The 17895-nt window shown below is 35.9% G+C and overlaps 1 protein-coding gene across 1 annotated transcript in view; it reads left to right on the forward strand.

Annotated features, from left to right (window-relative positions):
• Positions 1-17895, forward strand: part of CSMD1 (CUB and Sushi multiple domains 1) — a 1117781-nt gene that overhangs the window by 1024779 nt on the left and 75107 nt on the right. Inside the window, exons 47-48 of the mRNA XM_039568608.1 lie at positions 9251-9439; positions 17479-17664. Of these exons, the coding sequence (XP_039424542.1) occupies positions 9251-9439; positions 17479-17664 (375 nt within the window). The remainder of the gene's footprint in view (positions 1-9250; positions 9440-17478; positions 17665-17895) is intronic.

Consider the following 17895-nt stretch of genomic DNA (forward strand, 5'->3'; position numbering starts at 1 on the left):
GAGTGGGCTTTCAGTCATTAATTCAAAGTGAGGAAGTAATATCAGGGTTACATTAGTAGACTTAAGGTAAAGAATTTGTTTTGTAAGTATCAAATTATTAAGGAGACTAATTTTTGAGGAATGGGAAATTATTTTGTACCGTTGCATGTACACAAAACATGCTTTGCAGTACTGAAGAAGTGGTCTGTAATTGCTAGGCTCAATCATGGCACTAGCTATGACTAACAATAAAATTGGAGGACTGGAAACAGATATGCAATCCTTATGGCTACGTTTTAGGAACAAACAAGAGTTTAGCTTTTTCCGTTTCACTAACAGTCAGTGCCTCCCTTTTTCTCTAAACTTCTGTCCATTTTACATGAGATTCAATTGAAATAATCAGCATGAAAGAAGAGTAACAGTGAGCAGCAGCATAAACAATTGGAATTGAATCCTAATGAGGGAGAGCAACATCATGAAAGTAGGAAAAATACAAGATCCCAAAAAGGCTATTGATACTGTGGCAGCTGTGACTAAGCCAGCAGGCTCCCTCATGATGAAGAACCTATTGAAATGTATTACTGCCCTCGCATAACCCTTCTCCAGCTATGTCTGTGCACAAAATTTTGTAAAATGTGGTTTTGTCACAGCTAGATTTCACTTGTAGATACAAATTTTATTCACTGTTAGAAAGTGCTAGAAGCTTTTATGGGAATGCTTAATATTTTCTTTAGCATACAACCTTAATTGTGTAAGCTGTTTGCTTATTATTAGTATGTTTGCTATCATGTAATATAAGGCTTTTTGCTAAATCTCAGTAGAAAAAAGCTGTAGCATTACAGGAGATGGGTATTCTTTTAAAGGCTTTGACATATTATAGAGGCAATAGCATAGATTTTAGTCTAAATTATACATTTCCTAACTGCACTAATGCCTAGATATTAAATGGTCTCTTTCTTAATCTACAGAGTATCTGCATAGCATCCCTCAATTATTTATAACCCTACATGCACATTTTTATCCATGCAAGCTAGGGTAAAAGCATAACTAAGAAGAGGCAGATGATTTTTTTTCCCCAATTATTGGTAGAAGGAGATAAAGTGCACTACAGTACCTGGCATATCTGCTGGAGGCACGAGGACTTGGGAACAAGATGGGTACTTCATTTGCTACTTTTCAAGTTGACGTTGCCACTATAACATTTACAGGCTTTTGTTTAATTTTTGGTTAGTCATTCAAGAGTAAATAAATCAAGTGGTTACTTAGCTAATTTTTAATTTCCTGCCAATAGAACTATTTAACCTTGTGCCTTGGGTTAAAGTGGCCAGGTTTTTGTAGCGGGGGGGGGATCCAAGTATGTCTTCTGTGAGAAGCTGCCAGAAGCTTCCTCCATGTCCAAAAGAATCAGGTCCAGCCAGTTCCAAGATGGACCCATGGCTGGCCACGGATGGTGGTAGTGCCTTTGCAATAACATACTTTAAAAAAAAATATATATACTCAGCAGCAGCTAGAAGGAGTGAGAATACATGAGTGACAACTCTGCAGAAACCAAGGTCAGTGAAGATGGAGGGGGAAGAGGGTCTCCAGGTGCTGAAGCTGCTTTTCCCCTGCAGCCCATGGTGAAGACCATAGTGAAGACAATGGTGAGTCAGGCTGTCACCCTGCAGCCCATCGAGGTGCATGGTGGAGCATATCCACCTGCAGTCCCTGGAGGATGCCATGACAGAGCAGGTGGATGCCTGAAAGAGGCTGTGAGCCTGTGGGAAATCCATGCTCCTGGCAGGACCTGTGGTCCCACAGAAAGAAGAGCCCTAGCTGGAGTAGATCTGCTGGCAGAACTTGTGACTCCATGGGGGACATGAACTGGAGCAGTCTGTTACTGAAAGACTGCAGCCTGTGGAAGGGACTCATGCTGGAGCAGATTCTGAAGAACTACAGTCTGCGAGAAGCACTCATATTGGAGAAGATCATGGAGGACTGTCTCTTGTGGGAGGGACCCATGCTGGAGCAGGATAAGAGTGTGAAGAATACTCCCCCAAATGAGAAAGGAGCAGCAGAAACAACATGTGATGAACTGAGTGCAGCAGTGATTCCCCTTCCCCTGTGCCAGGGAATCTGGAGTGAAGTTGAGCCCTGTATTGCTCTTTAACCCTAACACACCACTAAGGCCCACCCAGCTGCTTGCTCACCCCCCTCCCACAGCAAGATACAGGATGGGGTAGAGAATCAGAAGAATAAAATTGAGAACTTGTGGGATGAGATAAATAGGTAACATTTAATACGTAAAACAAAAGCTGCACACACATTCAAATCAAAACAAGGAATTCATTCACCACTTCCCATTGACAGGAGTTCAGCCATTTCCAGGAGATCTTGCAGGGCTCCACCAGTCTTAACGGTGACTTGAACATAACTTGCAACCTTGGTCCTTCCTTCTTCTTCTCACAGCTTTTATTGTTGAGCATGACACCATATCTTATGGACTATGTCTTTGGTCAGTTGGGGTCAGCTGTCCCATCCCTCCCAAATTCCTGTGCACCCCCAGCCTCCTTGCTGGTGGGGTGGTGTGAGAAGCAGAAAAGGCCTTGACTCAGTGTAAGCCCTGCTCAACAATAACATCCCTGTATTATCAACACTGTTTACATCAGAAATCCAAAACACAGCCTCATATTAGTGCCTATGAAGAAAATGAACTGTATCCTAGACAAACCAGCATACCTGGTAAAAAAAGAGAGGAAGGGGAGGGCAGGTGGGGCAGAGGCTTTTCAAAATTTAGTTTTATTTCTCATTATCTTACTCTGATCTGATTGGTAAAAAATTAAATTAATTTCCCCAAGTCAAGTCTGTTTTGCCCATGAAAGTAACAGCTGAGTGATCTCTCCCTGTCCCTTTTGCAGCCCACAAGCCTTTTGTTATATTTTCTCTCCCCTGTGCAGCTGAGAAGGGGAGGGATTCAGCGGCTTTGATGTGTACCTGGCATCTAGCCAGGATTAATCCAGCACACCTTTATCATGCTCTTTTAACCTGATATGTTATTGCAAGAACCCTAATTCTTCACCGTTCATTTGTTATTTTTAAGCTTTGGACATGTTAAACAAGTGTTCCTACTCTCTCTCTATTTCAATTTACAATAAAAGAATATTGATTCGTTTGTGTTTACATTTCCCAGTAGATGGCTAGAAGTGACAAGGGAACTGTGTGAAGAAGTTCATCAGACTCTGTATAATTGTTTCTTCTCTGATTCACAAACTTTTAGGTGGTGATTTGCACAGCAGGAAGGTCACAGTGGAGGTTTATACAGTACCGTGAATCAAGAAAAATAGGCAGGACGATTTATAAATGTTGAAACACCAGCAAGAATAGCTGTCATATAAATAGCAGGTTATTTAGTCAGATATTTAATTTTTGAAGGGGCAGGCATTGACAATTATATCACTAAAGAGGGAATAGGCCTTTACAAATTTGTCTTGTCTTTTCATGTTGTTTATTTGTTAGATTTAAAATAAAATGCAAAAGAAAAAGAGTGACAGCCTGATCCCTTTTTGTTGCTTGGTTGAGTATTGTTCTCCATTTTGATCCTATACATTGCAAAGTGAAAAACCACATATGGAATGGAAGGTCCATTAATTAAGAAAATTGTTTAGTAATCAGAAAAGGTATATTTAGTTTTCTTGTGTGACCTTAACCTACTCACTTAAGCCAGTGTCCAATTTCTTATCTATAAAGTGAGTATGACAGTAACTCTCTACTACATCGGATATTTAAACAATAGCAGCACAAAGACATAAGATTCCCCAGTAATATGGTGATGAGGACAATTAAGTATCCAAAAGGGAAAGTTATAAGGAAGCAGTATAGTAAGCTGAGACTTTTTATCTCTCAACATAAAATCTAGCATGTAAGCTAAACAAAGCACTGTGGGATTTGAAGGAACGTTTTTCGTTTATTTATTATTTCAAAGATAGTACTGTTTCTGTGAATAGTTATAAATATCTTCTTCATATTAGTTTTTTGACTACTGATCAAAGATACTTCTGGGAAATCAAGTCCTTTGCTAAAATAAATTATTTGATAAAATTTTGTATTATTCAATGTAGAGACTGAGTTCCACAAAATATCTGGGGGGGATTGGACATTGAGTTTAAAAGAATTTTAATTTTTAACTGGGAGTCATTTAATTGAACTTCCCTGAGACAGAGTGTCTCAAACAGCAAAAAAACCTCTCAGCAGAAATGTTTAAAAGTTCCAGCTATTAAGAGAATATGCTTTATTAGAAGGAAGAGTGTGGTCCTGCAAATGCAAGATCAGTGTTTATCTGTGTTGTTGTCCACACATCCATTGTCTACTGATATGTGATTTAGCTGGAAGCTATTATCTTGTTGGCGTTCAGTTGCAAATTACAAATGCTCTGATGTTAAGTGAGCTGAATGTTTTGATTATAAGTGAGCTGAAAATGTTCAGTATGTTTCCTTGCAAAATACACTGTTATCTAAGTGGTCTTGAAAGAATGTGGATGATATGTCGTTTGGAAAAGTAAATTAAATATATGACAGTAAAGTTACTTCAGTCACGGGAAAGGTCATAAAAGTTTATCACATTCTGTGGTAAAACATTGTCATTCCTAGATGACAGCACTCCTGTGTCATTACACCTATTTCAGCTAAGCCTCATGAGATTCCAGGACAGAGTCCCCTTTCAGAAACTGGCTGGGAAAAGACCAGCATTTTATCACAGTGGTCCTTGACACAAGGCTGCAGTATTTTATGAGTTCATGGTATGGATTTCTGCTTAAGCTCAAAATTTTCAGTTGACAGTGGCTGCAGTTTTCAGTCTGGCATTCTTCAAGTATTTGCTTACACTTCAGGTCTTCAGACATTTATTTATTGCTTTGTGTTCATATGTTCATATGTCAGTTCCTGATCCTAGAAGTTGTGTGTGCTTTATCCTGGGCTCTGAAGGGAGTTCAGTTTAAAGAACAAATTAAAAATTACTACACTATAGATTAAGAAAGGAATTGTATCTGAATTTACCACTATTCCTTTACTGTATCAACATGTGTACTTTCAGAGTTGTAAAATAAAAAATTTTCAGAATTTTTAGATAGTCTGCTTAAAATGCTTTTCTTCATTTCATGCTATCTATAGCTTTAGATACAATACATTTTTTTGAGTATCACCCTTTTCTATACATATTATGCAGCCTTGGCAGCACAAAATACTGTAGTTTTAGTAGGACCTTTACATGGATGTGGATTATAGGCAGTGCTTGCCTGTAACCTCGTTGTTGGCTTCTGACTTACTACTAGACTACTGCCACTACTTTAAAATGTCATTAATAAACATTTCTGTAAGAGTGGAAGATGGTTCTGATCTATGTTAAATAACTGTTTTAAACATAAGTTATCCAAACATATATGGTTTGCATCACAAAATGCATGTTACGGGTTTCAGAGACACTATTAACAGTCATGAAACTGTAAAGTTTGGTACTCTGGGAGCACAGCCCCTTTCTGATATGTGGAATCTTTTCTGTACTGCTATCTGGTGAACTGTTCATTGTACTTCAAGGAATCCACCTCACTTCATGTAGTCCCATTCACCATACTTTTTTGTCCCAAACCTTATACTCATTCTGGTCAAAGTACCTTTGCTAAGACAGTCTAGCTGTGTTCCCCAACCCTTCTTTCTGTCACCCTTTATCCACCCCTCTCTACAAATCACAGTCTACTTTTAGTGGAAAACATAAGATTTTTCTTTAACCAGCTTTTATCTATTTTCTTTCCCATCTAGCTTACCATCTTAATTTCCCTTGCTTCCTCTTTACAATGACTCCCCTAATTTGTTATCCTGCTCCTTCCTTTCTTCTGTCCCTGATCTTCTCTTTGTCTCCCACTAGTCAATTTCATTTGATTTTATGATTTTTTCTTTCTAGTTTCTTTCCCCGAATCATATTTTACTCTGAACACAATCTCAGTCTCTGATGCATCAATCCTTTTGGTACCACTTCAAACAGCTAACCAAATCCTTCTCTTTCTGTCATTTTCACCCCTTTCTCCTGGCCTCCAATGCCTCCCTTACTATTTCTTATCTCTTTGCACAATCTGTCATGGCTGTTCTTCTTCACGGCTCTTAAATCAGCACCTTTGTGTCAAATATTCTTTCTCTTTTTTCTCCAGTTATAACCTCTCTATCCTGTCAAACACATCCTATCATTTTATATTCACACTTGAACATCTGCCTTTAACTTTCACAATGGCAGATGCCCACAAAGCTTTACCAAGACATCTCAGTTCCCAGATCTCCCCTTGCTTATTTCCTCCAGGTCCATGCAGCTGCTGCCACTCACTCATCTTGGATTGTCAGGAAAAGTAAGCATTAGTAACAGTAGGTTGAAGAGATGACTGAAAGCAGCAACTGTACAGGAGTCATCAAGGTGTCTGGGAAAGGAGGATATAGTCTTCTGTAGAAGATCTGCAACAATAAACTTTAGAAATTAAGTATTTTTAAAGGGTTGTTGGAGCAAATTCTAAGTCATATTGCTGTTTTGTCTCCCTCCTTGTTTTCTTCTACCAGTTTCTTAGTTCAAAAGATTTTTTTTTGCTTTACTTTTTCCCGAACACCACTTGATTCACTGGACAGCTTGAACCACGCCTTTGGACTCAAGACATTATTAATTGTTACAACATAAGCAACAATTATGACTGATAAATTTCCCCTTTGGATCCCAAGGAAATTTTCAGTATTTCAACATCATTCTGTGTAATTCAGCAGCCTGACTGTTCCATATTTCATGCCATTTTAAAGCTATTCTCTCTGGATGTTCATACATATTTATTGTTGTAATTAGCCACAGCTAAAACATAGTAATAAATACCCTGGCAACTAGAACACAAAGTTTAACATTTTATGCTAAAAAACTTGTTATGGGTAAAAAACCCTATGCTTTTATGTCTAGCCAAGAATTTACTGTTAGAATAACTGAATGTTAGCAGTTTAATAAAAGAATTACTAGTCCAGATTAAATGATTATAGGAGGAGATAGAAAAAAGAAGACATGAAAGGTACTATACAGAAAAACAGTATGGTTAGAATTGTTATACAGTATTAGTGGGCTACAGACAAATATTTTCTGTCTAGAATTGCAGTACTGATGTAATAAATTTGGAATTTTGACTGAATTGAATATTTTGTTTATGGCTCACCTGCTGTTCTTAAGATCTAGGATATTTAAAATTAAATAGCACTTACTGGAGCTGATTTTAGAGATCTTAATCTGCTTGTTTTGCAATAACAATATTACTTATTCTTCAATATGTCAAAAGGAAAATTAAAGCCATGTTTATTGTGTTTCTTTAAAAGTCAAGTCCCCTTTTAAATAGTAATTTGATAAGTAATGTAATTTAATTAGGCATGCAAGTGAGTGTCACCATGCTTATAAAGGACACAGAGCATGGCCCCAAACAATTCTTTTACTGGACCATCTTGGCTTATTAATTTTCATTCTGGTTTTATTTTTTTCCTTTATGATTTAGTGGGGTTTTTTTTCAAATAATCTCCAAGTGAAAGAATGTATAGAAATAACATTTCAAGTAGAAATAATGTTGCTTAATTGAGAACTATATAATACAATTCCAACAGATGACAACATTTTTCAGCATCTTTAAAGTTGGACTTAGCTTTACTGCTTATGTTGGGTGTTATTGCTTAGAAATATTGACTTTGATATACTCCATCTAAATCTAGACATTTAAAGGAAACATTTCAGTTAGGAATATTATCAACTCTATGACCTCTGTCAATGAACAAAAACATTATTCTTTAGGTGGTAATTGATACCACAGGTGCGCCTTAAGGTGACAAAATACACATTAAAAATAAAAATTAAAAAATAGAGCTAGATATTGAAAGCTGTATACCAAAATCTATATGCGCTTGTGAAAACAAAACAAAATGACTTCTACTGGATAATTGTCTACAGAAGATAAAATGAACATCACGGTATACCTAAGATACACTTCAGTATGATGGAGGGAGTATTCTAACAGTAGTTGCAGTCTCAGTGTCTTTGGTATTGACATTTAGTTCTCATTGGAGCTCAACACGGTCTTCCCTGTGAAGAATGTTCATAGGCTCATTTCAGCAGTGGATGTTCAGTCAGGTTTATTTTCAGCAAGCCATGGTCCTGCCATGCTGCTTCTGAAAAGATAATGTCAGTAAGCTTGACATGGTGCATACCTGCTTCAGTACGTAGTGACTTGTGCTTCAGTGTGGAGTCCAGGTAATTATTTCATATTGCTTTTATCCAGGGATAAATGTTTGCATTCTACAAACAGATTTATGTTATAACTCTGCATATAGTGTGTCAAACTATACTGTACTACTGCTTGATCTGAGTCTAGATCAAGTACCCATATTCCATCCTTACAGACAGATCCTGCAACCTTATTTTAAAAGATGGTTTTCATTACTCACTTTTGACACAAAAAAAAAATTGTACTTTTTTTACTTAGCACATATCTAATAATTTCCATTTATATGTCACAGGTCCTCGAGTACCATACTAGTCATGAAAACCTCTCTGTAGAAAATATTAGTAGAGTAGTGATTAAAGTTTAGCAAGGTTTACTTTCATTTCAAAACTGAAACAGGTGCATTCTATCTTACTTCGTATGAAGTGTAAATTCAACATTTAAGAACTTACACTCAGTTAAGTTACATTATTTTCATAAAAAATAATACAATTGCCAAGTAATATCTTTGTGAGAACATGTACAAAAAAAAGCCTCATTTCAATCTGAAAAAATACATCTGAAGAATCAGTGTACTGTAATTTGCCTTATAAATTTTTAACGTATTTGACAAAATGTTTAAACTTTGACTTAGATGTCTAAGTGCACTGAATTTTTTAATAAAGCTGCATAATTGGTTTTGCATAGTGTGTAGCTCAAAGAATAACTTTGTATCTATAAAGTTATCAGATTTGAAGTAGACTTTACTAAGTGTGAGCGAACTTACTGAACATTCAATATGCTTCATGATTGTAGCTTCCTTATATGCAGTAATATAAACTGGTTTGTGATTATAAATTTTGGGTTTGAACTTGTTTCTTTATAAGTAGTCTGAATCTTCATTGAGGATTCCAAAAGTACTGTAAAGGTTTCAGTATTAATTTTAGTGGTATTCAAATTTTTCTCATATAATAAATAATCTTAATTTTGTACATTAAGGGCATTTGATTTGTTTTTAATAATGTCAATTTTTTTGATGTTTAGCTCCTTATTGCAGTTTAAACCCTACCTTGAGGAATGGTGGAATTATAAATAAAACAGGTGGTCCTGCTGGAAGCAAAGTTCGCTATTATTGCAAACCTGGGTATAGAATGATTGGTCACAACAATGCGACGTGCAGGCGCCATCAAAATGGCATGTACCAGTGGGATTCTCCTGTGCCAATCTGCCACGGTAAGGTACTGCTTTCTTCTTGAGTAGGCTTCTATAATTTCATTGCAAGGCTATTTCACAAAACAGAGACACAACATTGTCAATGGTTCTGTATGCCAAGAGAGACACTGACATCATGACCTGATCCAAACACCTATTGACTTGTGTATTTCATGTGTAAAGAACTGAAGTATTAAGAACTATTCATGCAGTCAAATACAGACCAAATGAAAAATATGTTTTCAATACTTTTTCTTTAGTAATGTACGTACCTATAAACAGACCACAGGTCATTATATTGTATTACAGAACATCTTGTAAAATTCAGTAGTTATAAGGAATTACTTTATTATTTTAGAAAATCACTTCATAACCAGTTCTTTAAAGACATAATCTGTAACTTCTTTTCTCTCCCTCTCTTTTTTTTCTTTTTGAATATCCTGAAGCTGAAACAGGGTCTATTTTAGCTTGCTGCTCTTGGTAAGAGTAGTTACTGTTTGTCAAACGTATATGCCCCATCCCTGGAAGTGTTCAAGGCCAGGTTGGATGGGGGTCTGAGCAACCTGGTCTAGTGAAAGGTATCCCTGCCCATGACAGGGGTTTGGAACCAGATGGTCTTTAATGTCCCTTCCAACCCAAGCTATTCTATGATTCTGTGATAATATCAGGGACCTGGGGAAGAGGAATAAGGCTGCAAATTCTATCCATATCATATATGGCCTATTGTAACTTTTGTCTGCTTCTAGTCTGCTAGATACAGAATGAAATTATGATAGCACTCGTATTTAAGAACATGATTTGATTAACCCTTGCATTTACTTGTTTTTAACTTTGTAAGACATTAACATCAGTTTTCCATGTCTCCTTCAAGAAAATATTTTGCTTGATGTTCCATCAGTGATGGTTCAGATATTTCTAAAAAGACCATAAGATGGGAGTTCTCTTTTGTGAATTACAAAAAAAAAAAAAAAAAAAAGGCCAGCTGAGATTTGGCATGATGCTTTTCTGTTGGGAGCTATTTTGCCGGCTAGCTGGCAGGTGTCTTTTCTCAAAAGGTACTGAAATTTTGGCATTTTAATCTGCAGCTCAGTTACTCTAAGCATGTGAGGATAGAGACAGTATTCTGTGTGTACTTGTTAGACTAGGGGAGTTTGGCCCATAAACTTTAGGAGGCCCTATATTAAACTTCTCTCCGGAATTTAGGATCTCGTGATTCCTCAGCTGTCAGAAATTCTGTGCAAATATATCCCTTATCTTTCTACCACTCATCTATCCAGACGAGATTAGCCTGCTACTGCTACTTCCACTATTGTTCAACCAAATAGCACAGTTCTGTATAATGAAAATATGATCCAGCACTTAAAATTTCTTAAATAGTCTGATATTTTTCATAGTTTCTTTTTTTTTAGAATGTTCTAATGTTAAGTGTGGCTTTTTACATTTCTAGTTTTTATATTTTATGTTCACATTTTTGTGTTCACAATGGCAGAGAAAGTGTTTGAAATTTGCCATTCTAACCTTGAAAATTATGTCCAAACATAATGAGGTGTGTGAATGGAGAAAAAAGTTCTTTGCACAATTTAAGAAGAAAGTCCCCACTTTTAAGGACAGAACAGAATTCACAGAAAGGAGAAGGAAAAATGTACAGATGTGTGCAGGACTTGACATAACGTCCCAGGACTTGATAGTGGATAACCAGGAGTCAAAGAGTCTCAGAAAGTAATAGATTCTGAACAAAACTTAAGCAAACTGAAGAAAATCCTAAAACACTTCAGATACTGTGTCTGCCTGTATTTCATCACTATGTGCAAGAAGGAGCTTTGATATTTTAGCAATCTAGCTTGTTCACAAATAATTTTTTCTTGAATTTTAAGCTGTATTTATAATTTCACCAATATATGTGGCTGCGGGTGTGTAGATTTCTGTAAATAGAGGGAGAAAAAATATTTACAAGATAAGGTGTTTAATCTTTACTATAAATTTCTTATAAATGTAAGATTCCTCATTTTAATATATAACTTTACAACTCTGGCACAATTATTCCAACTTGTATGTCTGAGTGAGGCATATGTTTTTCAAAAAACTGTGAAATGGAGAGCATATTTCAAAATTTATTCAGTATGCTTTCTCTTTGAAAATTAATTAAACTTACACATTTGGTCCAGCTCATGGATTTCGTTATAGGATCTTTCTAAATAAAAATGCCTTTGATTAGTTCAGAAATTTCTGTAAAACCACTCCTGCAGGGTTACATTTGTAATTAATAAGTTGGCTGTGTCAGATTAATTTTTGAAATCAAGTTTGATCATACTATCAAAAAGAGGAATTATTTTTTGCATATCTATTACAACAACATCTAATTTGAATATGAACACATCTAATATGAGTTAATCTGATAGGGTCAGAAGATATTTTCAATTCCAGTCTTCTCAAATGCAAATGCTTGTAATAATGTCCTGAATGCTGTATAAAGAACTTGACTCCTACCTAGGAAATTAGAACTTACTGTTATTGCTTTTATTTCATTTGTGAAGTGAAAAGAGAAACATGAGTCATATTGCATTCAAAATAGATATGGAGAGAAATTAACAATTATATAATAACAGAAAGCTGCTGAGAGGAAATAGTAAGGCCCCAGTAACAACACTGACAATGACATATGTCATCTTTGCCACTGATTATCCTAGGTGTAGATTGCTGTGCTGGGGTAGAAGAGGAAGAGAAGACAGAGGCTGGGGATTAAGAGATGATAAGAGAAAATATAAGAAAAGCTTGGCAAGAAGAGCAGTTAGAATGAAAAACTGAAAGCAAGTTGTCAGGTTCAATATGGCTCAACAGTGCTGGGTTGCAGGAGTCTGGAGGCTGAGACATGGTACCAGAAAGAGTGCAACAGAGTGGCCGTGTTCATCTGGCAGGCATGAGCAAATGCCCCTCTTTATCCCACCTCTTCTTCCTATACAGGACTCAGCTTTTGACTCTGTTCTTCCTGATTTATCCCACTCATTCTTAAAAGAGCTAAAAATAATTTTAAAGAGCCTTGAAAAACCCTTGGCCGCTTTTCACCGTTTGAATTACTCCCTAGTAGGTTTAGAAAAGAAAACTGGAGGTACCTACTTTAAGGAAGTTCTCATCTGGATTGTAAGTACTTGGAAAGCCTCAATATCTGTGACACAGTAATGATAAAAATATATCTGATGCCAACAGTTCCTTCTTAAAATGCTGATTCTGGGTACTGCCATTATGGATACCTCTGTGCTTGAAGTGCATAGATGTACATTGTGGAGCTAGAGACCTTTGTACGTTTTGCTGTACTGAAAAAAAGATTATTCCAGGACCATGACTGTATTCCATGTCTACACTGGGAGACTGGGCTTGAAAATACCCATTTACAGTTTGCACATGACTCTGAGGCCGCCAAACTACTTCCTCATAAAATTAGGTGTTCTGTGGTTTTGGGCATGGAATTAAACTTGGACCTTTTGCCTTTTTGGTAAACGTTGCTATGCACAAATGTCCCTCCTTAGCACACAGTCTTAAAAATGTGAGGTAAGTAGCAGATTAAAAATACCAAATTCCAGCTACTTCTTATAGATCAGTGACCATATTTCAGAATATAAAACAATAAATATATTATGCTAGACTAAAAAAGCCCAGAAATTTCAGGGGAAACCTGGTAACAATCTTTTAATAAGCTAAAAGTAGTTCCAGAGATGAATGAAATAATGAATCTGTGTTCTTTCTAGATAGAGGAATTACAGCTGACCTTACTTTAACAGGATCCTAAGTTAGGTTTTTCTTTATTTTTTTATTCTTTTCTCAGAGGGGCTAGTGAAATACTGGAATAGTTTGCCTGTGGAGAGTGTGAAATTTTCATTATTGGAGGTCTTTCAAGAACAAATTAAATCAAGATTGGTGGAGTTGTGATAGGAGAATAGACTATATGACTGCTCATAACAGTCTGGTTTTTTTTAATACCCCCAGCCCTGTTTTCACTTTCTTTTTTATTTCCATATGTATTCAAGTCTGAGAATTGTCAATGCTCTCTCTGATGTTTCCAACTGGATATCTTGCACATAAGCCACTCAGCATGTTTTTGTTTTGAATCCTACTTTTAGGAACTTCTCTGTTTCTAACTTTTTTTTGGGAGGTATTTAAATGCTTTTTCCAGCACTATGTTCAATGCCAGAAACAGGTCACTGAATGATAAATGCTTGTGGATTAACTTTAGGGATTTTCCAGCATATGAAAATAAACTCAATGTCTGACTGTAATGCACTCCCCAGCTTCATTTCTATCGGCAAAGAAATTATGTGCTTTGAATATAAAAAATATGTGAGTGTCTTACTGGAATACAGGTATATAGATACTTTAAAGGACTGCCATAAACCTTAAATTTACTGGTTTTGATAAGAAAAAAATGCAAGTATGCCATCTAGAACATGAAAGAGGAATTAAAACTATGTCTCAGTTTCTATGTAAAAGGCTTTTCCACTTGCATTGGAAGAAGTATATTTTTCTGCTGTGCAAGATAATAGATACAATTAAGGCTGACTTATATTTTTAACACTCTGAGTGCACATCTCCCAGCTGGAACCTGTCAGTCTCATCTAACCACTGACCTAAGAAGCATGCTGACAGTTCCTCAAGTCAGAAGATTTTCTCACACTATTCTTAATTGTTTAACGATCATGTGGGAAGCTGAGAACTTAAAAATACTTAGTTGGGGCACAGTAGCGTTACTGTTTCCACTGTCCAAAGAAAATATGCCATTTTAGTCAGTTTGGTTCAGCTTACTTTACTTTAAATAAGTCAAAGTACTTGCTATTTGGTGAAATTGTCCTTGCTGTTATGTTTTGTTTGAACACTGCTGTCTAAAAGCTTTTAGCAGCCTCCATAAATTTGTAGCAACAGGAATATTTCTTTCCAATCCCAGTTTCTGGGAGAGAAGCATACAAAAAATAAACACATAAGACTCTAACTGGAACAGTGCCAGAATGCCCAAACTGCTTTTATGATAAGTAGCTAAAGCAGCAGTGAGAAAAGCCTGACAAGTGTAGCAGTACAAGATTCAGCAACTGAGGAAAGAAGGAATACAGTAAGAGCTGAGGTACACACTGAGAATGAAAGTGCTGACGTGTGACAGGTAAGCATAGATTTTGAGGTGCTTTAGCATACTGGCATTGCATCAGACCTGACATAACTGAGAGGCCCACCTGTGTGTGACCAGGCATTGTACATTTTTTTTCCTTAAAATAACTTGCACATAAGAGCTATTCAGTCTTGAATTTTTCAGTGAGTCTCTGGAAAGGTTATTGCTAAAGGTGAAGAACAATGCTGACAGAATTATTAGCTTCAACCATGAACTGAAAAGACCTGGATTGGTTTGTTGGGGTTTGGTATTTTTGTCTTGTTTTCAAATGGCATAATAAAATCTTCTTGCTCCACTAAGGTATTTGAAGTTAATCCATGTTTGGAGTATTTAGAGGGAAATAAAATAAGGTCCACCTGTATACATAGATGGGCACATACATGGGATGGGTGGATAGACTCTTAGTTTTGAATTTTGGTTTTATACAATTAAATGTATGCACACTTAACAAAGAGATTGTTGTTTCGATATCAGAAAGGAAACTGGAAAACATTTTCAAGAAGTTAAATCTTAACCAAAAGCATTCAGACACATTGTCACAAGACAGAAGAGAACTGTAAGGCATGTTAGGACGAGTGGAGGCATAGTGCAAGACACTGGGAACACTGAAGCCTTTCACAGTAACCATGACTTGAAATGCATTGGCATTTTTATGATATACTAGAGTGTGAGTTTAACTTTCCATCAATTCATAATGTAGACAAACATTTTGCAAGTATTGCTTGCCTGACGCAAGATCAGTCAGCTGATGCTTAGGGCTGATAGCATTTAACCAGATACACCTATGCTGGCTGTTTTGAGTACCAGAGACCTGAAAAACTGCCACTCCTGCTGTGGTCAGCTTGTGGAGAATGACTTCTAATATAAAGATCTGCTCCCAGAAGCTGCAGAACTTGCTATTATCCTTCCCTTTCTCCACTTTCTCTAACATGATTCAGAGCAGTAGAAGTGGACCTCCAGAACCCCTTCCTTATCACTTCCCTACCTTTTCTGTCCCACTACTACTCCTTCCACTGGCAGGAGGCTCAGCCCCTACCCAGTGATGGGGAAAGACTCAATTTTCATAGGAGAACAGTTTTGGTTAGGATAAAAAAAATGCCAAGAAGTTGTGTTACAAAGGAAGCAGCTTATTTTGGAACATTCCTATAGTTCCACTTCTGTTAGCAATATGACAAATTCCACAGAAATGAACTAATCATTCATCATTTAATAGTGGCTATATCTCCTCATTGTAATCATATTCAAAGTACCGTGTTGTATTTAATTTAAATGCATCAACTGTGGTAACTTGGAAACACTGCAAACAAATTTGAGAGTTGTGTTTATGGTACCATGAGGATGGTTCTGAAATGAATCATTTACATTGAATTGGGCAAATGGTGATAAAAACTAGATTTTTTGAAAAAAATACTTATCTTCACCTCTGAAACAGACGTTAGACAAAGGCTGTGATTTCTTCTTTAGAAATATATTTATTTATTTTTATTTTAAAATATTAAAATATTGAATTGCTTCTTACCATTGACTGCATATAAGGAAAAATACTTTCATTTTTAAAACTTCACTTTTTATTATTAAATATTTAAAAATGAAAGCTTCAAAGCTGAATTTTATTCAGTGTATTTACTGACGAGCAGTAAACTGGATGCCAGACTCTGAGTAGCTTGCGATTCTTGTACACACATACACATACTGGCTTATAAGAACTCATGCAATAGATTCATTGGAATAATTTGATAGGTAGCCTGCTCCAAGTTTCCATTTTGCAGAAAGTGACATTCTTTCAGAGAACATAATGACTTTCCCTTCAGAGGAGCTGTGGGGCAAAAATAAAGTCTTTACCAGCTTTAGTAACTTGTTAAAGGACCTAGAGTTAATATCTGTACATAAATAACTACTTTAAAATAAAGCATAGCATTAAAAGAAATAGCAAAAAAAAATTTACTATCAAGAGCCAAGGACCTGAGAAGTCAGATGACAGAAGGCAATCTTGGCTTGGAAACCTTTCCTTAAAGTGACTGAAATAGACATTTTTTTAATTATACTCTGCCCTAAAATTTTATATTATGAGATACTGTTAAAGGAGCTCTGGTTAAATAAATTACTAAATAAACCTAAAAAACCACCCTAGATGCTACTCAAACTTCAATAATTTGACAGCAAATTAAACCTTGTGCTCTTGAAAGGAAAACTGTTCATTTGGAGTTAAATTCAGAAGGAGAAAAAAAAAGTGAAAATAATTCAGTTAATAATTCCCTAAATGATGTGGAAAATTGATAAACCTAGATTCACATAATATTTAGCATTCTGAAACAAATAAGTCAAATATGTAAATAAGGGTTAAAATATCTGAATAATGTCCTTAAGTGGAACTCTGCTGTGTCTAGTCATATATTTGGTTGCTTTTCTCATCAGACAAAAAATGTTAAATCTTTAATAGCGTTGTTTTAAATGCATAGAACAAAGAAACATGAAGTATATGAACAAACTACGATGAAGTAGTGCAGGAGAGAATAGAACAGTCTACTAGAAAGCAATTAAGAGTTTTTCAGTTCATTGCTTCTTGGACCAAATCACTTTGGACATTTACTTGATTTTTTTCTCTAGCAAATAAAACATTGCCCTTAACCTGTGTTTAAAATTCTCTCTCTGCAGTGATTGTATTAAACTAAGTAAATATTTATAAAATGTTTGTCTATATAAGATGCACTTCTAAGTTTTTATCAATATTTTAAATACTGTTACATTTATCAGAATGTTGCAAATATGATGGAAAATTAATTTCAATTGTTATAAATGGAATATGTCAAAATTACTAATCTATGTTTCTTATTTCAGTGGTGGGACAATATTTTAAAGATATATGTGATAAAATTCCGATCCTTCATATTTTTCTTTCCTTTCTTTTCAGCTGTATCTTGTGGCATTCCTGACTCCCCTGGGAACGGTTCAGTTATAGGTAATGAATTCACTTTGGGCAGTAGATTGATATATGAATGTAATGAGGGCTTCAAGCTAGAATCTAGTCAGCAAGCAACAGCAGTGTGTCAAGAAGATGGATTATGGAGCAACAAAGGGAGGCCGCCTGTTTGCAAATGTAAGTGGGCATGTATTTCTCGAGAATATTTCTCCTGAACTTTCTCAGGAATATCTTCACTGCTGATGTTTAGGTTTTATGTATACATAAGCCCTGAAGTGGCCATTCAGGAATGCATCATCATTTATCATGTAGTAAAGTAGAAGAGTCCAATAAATTTGTTTAATTTAAAAAAAAAAATCTTTATCTTCTTCAAAACATCTGAATTAAAATTGTTAGATAATTAAATTT

This window comes from Corvus cornix, chromosome 3, assembly GCF_000738735.6.
Source record: "Corvus cornix cornix isolate S_Up_H32 chromosome 3, ASM73873v5, whole genome shotgun sequence".
Classification (NCBI taxonomy): domain Eukaryota; kingdom Metazoa; phylum Chordata; class Aves; order Passeriformes; family Corvidae; genus Corvus; species Corvus cornix.